Source organism: Tympanuchus pallidicinctus, unplaced genomic scaffold (genome assembly GCF_026119805.1).
Source record: "Tympanuchus pallidicinctus isolate F22 unplaced genomic scaffold, pur_lepc_1.0 scaffold8, whole genome shotgun sequence".
Classification (NCBI taxonomy): Eukaryota; Metazoa; Chordata; class Aves; order Galliformes; family Phasianidae; genus Tympanuchus; species Tympanuchus pallidicinctus.
In genome coordinates, this window is record NW_026294802.1 from 20340537 (window position 1) to 20352738 (window position 12202).

Here is a 12202-nt window from a genome sequence, read left to right on the forward strand (position 1 = left end):
AAAAAAAGGACTGTCTTAATACAGAGACAGGCACAAATCTCCTCTTTTCATCATTACACTCCTTATTTCAGGACTTTCCTGAGTAGCAGAGTCACTAGCTTCCTCTGAAACAGTTTGATCTCTGTGATGACTAAAATGAAAAAAAAAAAGGATGGCTTGACCATTCACATGGTTTTCATAATCGGGGAATAAGCTGTTCAGAGCTGCACAGGATGTGTCTCATTACGAATGCTGGTTCATAACCTCTGACTAACAAAGGACACGCAAGGCACATAGTTCCAACTGCATGAATTACTGTCATCCTTTTCTAGGGCATTGTGTAATCCAACTGAGATAATGAAAGTTGTCCAGGGCATGATCTAAGGGCCATCAAAACGAAAATTAAGCTTTGGATTTTCCATTAGAACCTTGAAAATGAGTTGCACTCCAACTCAAAATACTGCAAAGTATAAAAGAAGCCAAAATCTCTACGGAAACAGCTGCTCATTTGAAACTTCACCTCCTCTTGCCTAAGCTAGTCACCTCTCCTCTCCAGACATCACTTCCTCATTTGTGGCTGCCATACCTAGAGTGACATTCTTTTGTGGGAAGGCCGTTTTGCATAGTGAGCTGAATCTTCCTGGGTCCTTCAGTAGGGGGATGCAGTCACACACTCTTTTCTTCATGTTAGGGATTTTATGGAGGTCATGGAACAGCTAACACATATAAGTGTGTACAATAATAACAAATGCTATTGCATATGCTTTCTTTACCATTAGTCAAAGTGAGATTCTGGGGTCTTCGGTCCCGTGATCACTTTCACTTTTCTCTCACTATTTGCTTCTAGAGTGGATAGCAGCTAGGAGAACTCCTGTAGGTCTGATTTTATCCATTCACTTTTGAAGGCAGTATATAAAAGCGATCGCAAAATGTGCATCTACATAGTTAGGACAGGCTTCATCCTCAGTGATGAAAGTTAAACTCAGACCATTTGAAATTATCATTAAGTAGTAAGACTACTCTGGCATACAGATAGTGCCTGCATTTTCTGGTGATACTTGGACAAAACAGTTTGATTAAAGAGAGAATAGAAAGGCCAGGGGTCAGGAAGGGCAGTGTCAATTATAGGAAAAGACTGACCTTTCTATTGAAAAGAGATCAAGGTAAAGGACACTATCACATGCTGAATAGTTTAGTGGAGGACAATTTGAATCTCTTTCATTGAATGACCTGCATATCTCGCAGATTCCCTTCAGAAGAGAGCAGGGAGAGGGCTCTGAGAGGCGGCATCCACAGTACATGCTCCTGATGAGTGGAAAGGGAAAGAAAGACAGACTTGACAGAATAGACTTGCCCCCAGTGAGGACTCTCTATTGGAGGTTGTTTGCTCTTAGTTCAAGCAGTTGGAAAGAGGTCCATTCATGGGTATAGAAAAAGAGTGCTCCTGAGAGCACTTGGGCAAAATCTGATACCTTGGTCTTTTTGATCTGTGGAAAAGTTGAGAAGTCCTTGACTGTAACTTGTGAGGTCATGGAAGACTGAAAGAAAATTGGTATTCAGAATATCCAGAAATGACATTTCTGTCACTTTAGCTACCTTGTCAGTTTGTGCCTGGGTCAGTATTTACCTGGATCAATATTTAATATGCTTGGGTCAGTATTTCCTTGGGTTTTCGGTAGAGGAACTCCATTGCAGTGGTAAGGAAGAGCTTACTTCAGGTGTTCTGTTCAGGAGTACAGAATCATGAAGGCTGGAAGAGACCTCCAAGATCATCTAGTTCAAAATATTAACTGTCTGTGCAATGAGTGATGGGCAGCACCACCACAGAGGAGAGATTTGGAAGAAATTATTATATCCAACACAGAAAGGAGAGACAACCAGTAGTATATTGAAGGGCACAGTGGATAACATACTAGGGAGCTAGTGAAGGCCAGGAATGAGATGCAGAGCAGGTGGAGAGAGCATCTGAGAAGCAGCCAAACGAGGGATCCTGTTTCATTCTTTCCTACTGGGGATGGACACTTGACTGGCTGTTTCATGAGGTCTTTGAAGTGGATTTGCCTGCTCCTCTTCCTTACCACAGCAACCACAACAACACTAACCACACGCTGGTCCTCAAAGCTGACATCCTTTAGAAAGCAGCCCAAGAAAAATTCCTTTTTTAGGAGACGAAAATTAGAACGAGGAAGAACCTGAATCTCTGGGCCACCAAGTCCCTGCAGGACAGATCCCATCTTCCTGCTTTGGTTTCATTCCTACAGCTTTCTGGATTGTGATTAATGTCACACTCCTTCCCCATGCTTTCTAAAAACAGTTTTCCTTTCCACTCCTTTGAGAGGAGATAATGTCAGCTCTAAGCTCTTCTGAGGAGCCCTGCAACCCGTCTGACATCATTTGATGCCTGCAGGACATGCCTGTTGTGCAGACCAGCCCCATGCTCCAGAATCTCTTCCCCCAGGGTGCAGGGCAGCTGCATGTCCCCTTCCTGCACAGAATTCCATCTGACCTGGGCACAGCCATCAGCAGCAGACAGAAAGACTGGCTTGCTCTCCTGTCTCCTGCCACTGCTCTTTGAAAGATCCACAAAATAAGCTATGAGCAAATGAAGCACATGCTATCCATCAAAATTTAATAAAAATACTGTTATATAAACAACATAATATGCAGTTGCCTGTAACTTGCTGAGAACTGGTATCTGGAGCAGCATGTATCCATATAGGTTAGTTCAGTTAACTAACAAAATCCTATGGAAACCAATTGCTCTAATCATGCTTTCTTTTATATTGGTCAAGTAATTGTCAAAATAGATCAGACCAAGAAGGACACTTTATCAATGCTAGGGTTTGCATATGGTTATGTTCCTTAAAATAACATAGTAACTTGCTATTGATGAGTTTTTGTTTGTTTATTTGTTGCAAAGTTGTTTTTCTTGAGTGACATAGGAGGAGGCTATGGGAGGAGAAAAGGAATATTTGTGTGAGAAGAGATCCAACGTCCCCTTATAAACACACAATTTATCCCAAAAATTTTGTACATGGACACTTAATAGGGTACTGCACCACTGTTCGATCTCATAAGTCTGCACCCTCTCGGTTCCTCAGTTCTCCAGGTAGTCTGCATTTCAGGAGAGGCTGGAAATCTAACACATACCTATTCTTCTTGATATAAACAGGCAGAATTAGGGATTTTCACAGTTCCTAAAGACTGTGACAAATTCGCTCATCTGATGGACTTTACTACTGAAAGAGGAAGAAAGTCATCCAGTTGTTTCAGATGGAGAGCCCTGAAGTCCACCCAGGAGACACCAAGTACTCCACTTGTTACCACCTGGCTCTTTATATTTTATTAACTCTCTCTAGTGCCAAAGACAGAAAAGAAAAAGAGGTGGCCATCCATCTCCTCCTGCGCCTCCAAACAAAGCAATGACTAAGCTATTTACTTATAACCACTTTCAACCCTGCAGCAGATATCAGATCAAAAGTATTTCAATTTTAGTGGAAAAGGATATGAATGGGTTTTGTGAAGCAAACTGACAACAAGTTTACCCTGACCTGTTCCTCATCAAAAACTCGCTTTGAAATGTTTTTTAAACAAGCAGATGCAGCTGGTGACCAAGGTTCAAATAACTGACATTACTAAGATACAGCCGAGACTTCAGCAAGCCTCATGGTGACACTTCTGGATGAAGATAAGGCTTTGTTGTAAGCATAAAAGCTTGGAACAGTCCTCATCATATGTAGAAAAATGCCACAACAAAAACCATTAACAATCTTGAATCCATTGGAGAGGCAGGAGAAAAAAGACAGAGGTAGTCTCAAGGTCCAGGGAGGAATAAATTATCCTTAATTTAAGAGTATATATATATAAAGAAGCTGCAGTATAAGGTTAAATCTGATTACATCCTTTTGCTGTTCTGACCAAAACAAGCAGTAAATTATTCCACCATGTTTTCTTTTACCAAAGAAGAACAATTTTAAGAGCTGTTTTCTTGGCTCTTATTAAAATAAAACTAAAAAAAAATATGTAAAAAGTCAAGATTTCATTGTGTTTCTAAAAAATCAGACTTCTTTTAAGCATACTTTGACATTTTACATGCTTTAATTTCAGAATTGCACCTGGTCTTAGCCTAGGGGCAGAAATAAAAGGATACAAGTCAAAACACAAAGACATAAGCCTCCATTATTTTGATGGGACAGTTAACAGCACGGAGAAGCTACACATGTTCACAATCTGTTTGAATAACTAAATAAATAGTAATTATTCTGTTTACTCCTCAGTTTGCCTGAATTTTTAAACTGTGCAACAATAGAGAAATTGCATTGTAGCTTCCGCTGATATTTGCATCAAAACAGAGATTACTGACTAAATTTTAAATCTGGACAATGAGTCAAATACTAACATCTAAAAAAGCCCCAGTGTATCTTCAAAAAAAAAAAAAAAAAAAAAAAGAGTTAAAACTAATTTCCCCTCTGCCTTGCTGTCCTGGTGAGAAAGCAGTAAAAAAACAAAAAAACAAAAAAAAAAAAAAAAAAAGAAAAGCAAAGTTTATATAAAGCTTTTTAACCACAAATGCTAGAATCATTCAGCTAACAAAAACAAGATTTTCATATATATCAAAAACATGCTGACGTTTGAAGAAATCTGTAAAGCTCTTTTTTATACAAGATAATAAGAGTATATTACTCTATATGCTGTTTACTTAGATAATGATTATAGCATAAGCAGAAGCAGGTTAATATCTGTATAAATAGTTTTACCTAAAGCTACCCCGTTTTTTTTTTCCTGATGCTAATCTCCACTTTGACTAGTTCTAAGATTAATTTTATATCCTTTCCTTGAATTACAACTATTATAAACAAGAAGAACAGCCAACTTTTTTTTTTTTCTCAGCAATGAGTCAGAAAAAAAGAAACATAGTTAAAACCAAGAAAACTTTACTAAATATATGTTTTAGAAACCAAAATAAAATAAGTGATATGATTTACAGCAAAGCATCTGTCTTATAGTGTACAAGCAGTTTGGGATTCTAAACAGATGAAAAAAGAATAAAGCAAATGGAAAAAAAAAAAAAGGAGGAAAAGAAAGCAAAAGAGCTGATAAAGTTTCTGGCTACAATACAGGAGACATATCATTACCATATGATCTAATGTGGGTGTCAGCCTGGATTGTGTTCATTGAGAGAAACCTTATTTTTTAACTGTGCTATGGAATAGAAGCAGGAGGGTTTTCCACCAAGTGACAGTCACTGAGCTGAACTTACCCCCTCCTCCTTTCCACACCTGCAAAGCCTTTTGCCTGGGTTGAATATTTAGTTTAATTACATCTCAGCTTTGAGAGCTCCTGTTGCAAATCCCTGGATTAAAAGGTACGGTTTTCGGTAATTCTCCTGAACTATGCTGCACTAATAAAACTTCAGGCAAGTCTACGGCAAGAAGTAGATGGATTTTAAGAGAAGCAAGGAAAAATCCTACTAAATGTTTAGCAGGGTTGAATGTCGTATCCAGCACTTTTGTTTCTCGAGAACATGAGAATGCGTTCGTAAGGACTGTACACATTTCCTACTGTTTATTTGACTGTTCTGTCTCTTGTTTTGATTTGTATAAGCGCTGCTATAGTCCTTTCTTTTTCTGTACCGTAAACTTTTGCAGCAGCATGTTCTCTGTTTGCAAGTCAGTGTTTAGAATCTATGATGTAGGGAGTGTAAAAAAGTGTTGAGTTCATGCATTTCTCGTTTAAACTGCACTCTGAGATATATTTTTCTTCCGTTCAGGTTTCTTTGTACTTATTACAAGCCCTAATGAGTATAATTTTGATTTCAGAGGAAAAGATGTGTAGTAGATGGTTAAACAGGATCAGTGTATGCCTTTATAATGTTAGAAAGCGCCGTGTTACAGTGTGCAAATGAGGAACCCATATTTAAAGAAGCTGCCTGTGAATGAAAGTGGGAAAGAAAATCCCTGGATTTGAAACTCCTGTTAGCAGAGTTTAAATCTCTTTTTGACTCTCAATTGCTTTTTTTGCATACTTAGACTTTCTTGTCAAAAGTCAAACATATAACATAGGAGATTTTTTTTTGAAACGGCATGTATTTTTTAACTCGTCTTTTGTGGCATTTTGAGAGATTTCTGCGAGTGGATGGACTAATATTTAAAAGATAAGGTTCAAGCAAACTGAGAAAAAGACCACCAGTACTGTGGTGACGTGAACTGATGAAGCATATTTCCAGAGCTATTTTGAATTGAAATGTGGCCAATTCTATGGTATAGTTTCCTCTGTTTGTGGAAAAGTCTTACTCACTGTAAACATATAATTAAAGCAAATTTAAACAGTTCTGTCTGCAGACATAAATATTGTGTCACAGACCTTTAAGAATTCAGGTCTTTTTACTTCTCTATTTTTTTAAAGTGAAATGTAAACATTTTTTACTAGTACAGTTTTGTACAATTTTATATCTAACTATTTCTGTCCATTTAAATGTGTAAAAAACAGAAATATATGTACCTACAGTAGGAAAATATATGAATGAAGATGTGTACATGTCTGCTCTTATTTCCTGATTAATCTGTAGTTTGCATCTGCTGTTTTCTCTGCTGTGTGTTTGAATTAGATCCTTGATATCCTTTGTTGTCATTCAGTTCTCCTTTATGCACAACTTTTTTCTGAATTTGTTCTAGTTTTTGACAAAACAGGAACCAAAGGAAAAGTTCTACTACAGGAATTAAATCAGATAAGCGGAATTTATCGATATTTAACAAACGTGAAGATGCTTCCAAAGCATTTATTCATTCATTCATTCATTTATTTATCTATCTATCTATTTATTTATTTATTTTGCCCCTTGGGAGAAGAGTGTTAGTAAGTTAACTCCAGGATATGATCCTGATTGTGCTTTCTTGTGGAGGGGGGGGGAGGTGGAGTAGTGCTTCAGAATTGATACTGGAGAACTTAGAAACGGGTTTAATTTTTTTTATTTTTATTTAGTAATTTGTGAAAAGGGACCTGAGAAAGCTTTTTGAAAAAAAAACTGATTTCCAGTGCCAGGGGTGGTGCTGGTGTCCAGCTTTCCTGATGTTTATTGGGCATTTTGAAATGGGCATCTTTTAAAATCACTCTGTACTTGAGTAGCGTTTTATTACTCATTTTCACAAGGCAGCTTATTAAAGTGAATGGTGATGATTTAGCAAGTTTGCATTCCCGTTTCAAACAATTAACCAATGGCATTGTTATTTTACAATCTATGATTATGCCAGGAACTTGAATTAGGTTAAACCATAGCAAGAATTTACCACCCTGTATTAATACCTCATTTCTGTGACACCCTTAACTTATCCATCCGTGTCGCATGACAAGGCTGTATGCTGGGCATGGGACAGACCTGGTGTTGGTGGGGGCTGGGACAGGAGGATGCAGAAAGATCTCCCACCCAGGCTTGTCCCAGCTGCAGGACACAAGATTGCACGGTGAGGAGCTGTGTGAACAGAACAGGGTCAAGGCTGTGACTCTCCAGCTGACACTGGGGTCTGCAGAGTGCCTCAGTGCATGCAGTGGGTAGCATGTCTGTCTACTCCTGGAATAGAAAATACTTCACAGACTAAGAAACCCAGTATGTTTCTTATAGTGTTATCAGAAACTATATTTTGCTCCATGTGAACTCACTTGGAAGCCTGTGGGACATCTGAAGAAGTTAAATGCCTGTCTTTCTGCTAGGTAGGTGATAGAAATGTAAACTCTGGTGTTAACACTTGCATAGTTGATAAGGTCACCTTCCCATCCTCCTGTGACTGAGCCTCAGAAATTTCTGCAGGACTGCATTTGTGGCATCTGTATGTAAAAATCTGCAAAGGAAATTGAACTCAGGCACAGTACAGATTGTATCTAATTCCAGGCCTGTGATTTTTATTTATTTAGCATTTTTTTTTCTATTGACCATTTCTGCTAGAGTACCTAAATGTTATATTCTGGAAAGAGAGGCCTCAGTCACCCGTGCAACTGTCACCTAGCACCAACTGTCCATGTTGATCATCTAGTCCTATCTAGCATGTTTCAGTAGAGTGAGGGAGACATTCGTTCTCCCTCCTCCCTCTCAATATTTTTAATCTCCATTAGTCCATATGGAGCTGGGAAGTGCTATGTGACACTCCTACCTGTTAGCTAACTTCTAGATAGCGTAGAATCCAGTTAACACCCAGAGAAGGCATCTCAGAGGTAAATTTCAATGATCTAGTTACTGACCCAAAGAAGCAATTGGACATCTTTGCTTTCACTATAAAGAACAATATCTGTAATCAGAATTGCGCTATTCATTTTAAGTAAAGTCTCCTAAGTAAGGAACAAGACTGCTTTTCTATCATTTGATGACTTGAAGGCAGTTTTCTTTTTTATTTAATTGTGGATTGTTTATGCACCAAGGAAAGGTTGCAAAACACAAGCTTGCTCATGTAAATTAAATAGTCAAAGAAGGTAATTCTCAGAAAGTAGGGTACAGCCTTGATACAAAATCTGGAAACAACTGTTTTGGAATTCTTCCCTAGTGCACAGCTAGGTAGGTAGCACAATGTACAGTGTCTTGAAATGCATTTTAGGCCTAAGTCCTCAGAACAGATGCTTAGCAGTTTTCCTTATTATTATCAATGGCAATTCACACTTGTGTAAAGGTGCTCCTGTGCATGAAAATCTGCAGGATGAGGCCCTGAAGTACCATTTGAATGTGTACTGACAATACTGAAAGCACCAGTTCAAATGTCTAAGCAGTACAAAGCATAGGATTTTCAGAGTGCATTTTTATGAGGTAAAATCCCCTAGCCAAAAACTTGGAAAGAAAGCCAAGAATATCCAGTGTAATACAACACTGTGTTCCTTTTTATTGTGCTGTTTAAACTGGGAATTAAGAATAGCTTATTTTAAAAACTAAAGATCTTTCTCTCTCTCTCCCTCCATCCCATCACTAGATCTTACTCTTTCTCAGTCAGCTTTACTAGGATATAATTCAAAACACACAGCAAACTGACCCTTTTAAAAAAAAAAAAAAAAAGAGATTTGTCAAAATACAAAATACTGCATTACAGTGAGTTTGGGAACCTCACGTTCATCCCGAGGGAACAAACTCACTGCCATGAGACAAATGTTAACGAAATCAAATAGACTATTCCATTGGCAGAAAACATACACATGGAAAATGTGGCTTATTGTGTTGACTGTTTTGCATAACAAAGTTGACAGTGCTGCCTGTTCCTAATAAATATTACTCTAAATATGCAAACAGATGTATCTAGAGTTGCATTTAAACCATCTTGTGAGAAAGAAAAAGGCTATTGACAAGCAGTTGCCAGGCTGCTATCACATAACTGTCCTACTTTCACAGTTCAGTTTTCATTTATTGAAAGGAATAGTTATGCAACTGTTGAATGTGCTGGACCTCCTTCAACAGGGACTGTGCACCTATGGAAAACTGCTACTTTTGCTTTAAATTCTCTACTGTGGTTCCTAGGTTCTACCTGGAGTTGATGAACTGAGCCATGAGGCTAGCTTTCCTCTTCATCCTACTGTTGCCAGTATGCTTGGCCACGCCATTCCACCAGAAGGGCCTCTTTGACTTTATGATGGAGGACGAAGGGTCAGCTGATATGGCTCCAACAGATGATCCTGTCATATCTGGATTTGGGCCAGTGTGCCCCTTCCGCTGCCAGTGTCATCTTCGTGTTGTGCAGTGCTCTGATCTAGGTAAGCCCAGAAGTGTGTTCATAGGGACTGGCCTGCGAGGCTGGACAGTTGTGAACACAAAATATTTTTTATATTTTATGTATATTTTATGCATGTACATTTCATTTGCTCTTTGAAGAACTACAGATCTCAGTTGCCCAGAAAATCGCTTTTCAAGGTTGTTTCTTCAAATGTGTATTAAATAAATTCAGTGAGGTTAGATGTGGGGATGGAAACATTTTAAAAGTTCTTAAATTGCACAGTCCAGACTCCAGCACTCTTAATCATACTGTCAAGTACCTCAACATAGAAATCATCCTATTTCCATAGGATTACATGAGCATGGAATAACCAACACTGAATCATGGAACAATCAACCTTGGAACCAGCTCTTTGAAGGAAAGAGCTTGGATACTCTCCAAAACAATGAACACATTTTGGAGTGCCTTATTAAACATCTTTCTTAGACAATGTTCAAGCTGAAACCATGAGAAACTTTTTCACAAACTCCCCTTACTCCCACATGTACAAGGGCTTGTTTGTACAGTAAGACCAGCAGAATGTGAAGCCACGCTATCTGTCACTTTATTCTGATTTTATTATGCAAAAATCTCTAGTAATGAAGTTGACTCCAGCAAAACTGCTTTTGGTTTGTGCCGGTGCTATTTGGTGAATGTGTAGTGTAGAAACTTAAAGATTTTTTTCTTTTTCTTTTTTCCTCACAAGGAAATTAGGCAGTTTATTCAATGAACAGACAAATAGTTTTACTTACGATTTTATAGATTTGATTTTTTTGTAAATGTATTCTCTCTGCTGTTTGAATGTGTTTCTGGTGTTTCTATTTTAATAAGTTATTGCGTTGTCTTTGATAATTACTGTAAGTCATGACACAACTCTACCAAATAGGACCTGGGTCTCATTGTGGTGGTTGTTGTACAATTATAAAATGAGGGGAAAACATTAGTTACATCCCTTGACCACTGTGAACTTCTGTGAATTTTTTAAAGTAAGCCACATAATTACGCAACAGATATGTTTGGCAGAGACCCAGTGAACAAAGCAAGCCAAGTTGCACAAACTAGCACAGACTAATCTACCCATGAATTCACAAAGCTTTTACAGTAATGGTTCTGTTGAAAGACACTTTTTCACTATTTAGATGCTAGATAGTAGCCAACATGGAAAGTTGAATGGAGAGGAGGTTGCACCACATACATGAAGATCTTAGACTTTTATTTTCATACAATCATGGAATCATAGAATTGTTAGAGTGAGAAGAGACATTTAGAGGCCACCCAGTCCAACTCCCCTGTAGTGAACAGGGATACCTACATCTAGATCAGGTTGCTCAGAACCTGATCCAGCCTGGCCTTGAATGTCTCCAAAGAGGAGGCATCCACCACCTCTTTGTGCCACCTGTTGCAGTGCTTCACTGACCGTTACTGTAAAAAACTTTCCCCCTATTTCCAACCAAAATTTCTCCTGTTCTAGTTTGAAACCATTTCCCCTTGTCCTATCACAGCATACCCTGATAAAGTATCTGTCCTCTTCCTTCTTATAGTCACCCTTTAGATACTGAAAGGCTGCTATTGGGTCTCCCCAGAGCCTTCTCTTCTCCAGGTTGAACAGCTCCAGCTCTCTCATCCTGTCCTCATAGGGAGGTGCTCCATTCCTTGCATCATTATTGTTGCCCTCCCTTGGATGTGCTCCAACAGTTCCATACCTCTCCTGTGCTGAGAACTTCACATCTGGACACAATACTTCAGCTGAGGTCTCATCAGAGCAGAGTGGAAGGGGAGGATCATTTCACCTCCTGACGATCCTTCTTTTGATGCAGCACAGGATAAGGTTGGCTTTCTGGACTGTGAGGGTACATGTCCAGCTTGCAATCCACCAGTACTCCCAAGTCCTTTTCAGCAGGTTGGTGTTCTATCCTTTTGTCCCCCAGCTTGAACTGGTAGTGGAGATTGCTGTGACCCAAGTGCAAGAACTTGCACTTGGATTTGTTGAACCTTATGAGATTCACCTGGGCCCACTGCTCAAGCTTGTCCAGGTCTCTCCGAATGCCACCCTGTCCCTCAAGTATGTTGACTGCACCGCACAGATTGGTATCAATCACAAACTTGCTAAGGGTTCACTTGATCCCACTCTCAGTGTCTCTGGTGAAGGTATTAAAGAGCATTGGTCCCATTACTGATCCTCTGAGGGACACCACTTGCCACAGATTTCCATCCAGATATTAAGCCATTCATCACAACTCCTTGGGTATAGTCTTGCAACCAGTTTCTCATCCATTGAAAAGTCAGCCCATAAAATCTGTATCTTACCAATTAAGAGAGAAGGATCATGTCAAAGGCCATACTGAAGTCCCGATAGATGACATCAGTAGCTCTTCCTTTGTCCACTGGAGCAGTTATGTCATCATAGAAGGCCCTAGGTTGGTCAGGCTTTGATTGAGCCATGTTGGATATCTCAGATCACCTCCCTGTCTTCCATATGCATTAGCGTTTTCCAGGCGGATCTT

General features: G+C 39.1%; 1 protein-coding gene across 1 annotated transcript in view; it reads left to right on the forward strand.

Annotated features, from left to right (window-relative positions):
• Positions 1–5143: 5143 nt before the first annotated feature.
• The window catches only part of DCN (decorin), a 39088-nt gene continuing 32029 nt past the window's right edge, over positions 5144–12202 (forward strand). Inside the window, exons 1-2 of the mRNA XM_052668288.1 lie at positions 5144–5344; positions 9467–9699. Coding sequence (XP_052524248.1) covers positions 9495–9699 — 205 coding nt within the window. The 5' untranslated portion in view covers positions 5144–5344; positions 9467–9494. The remainder of the gene's footprint in view (positions 5345–9466; positions 9700–12202) is intronic.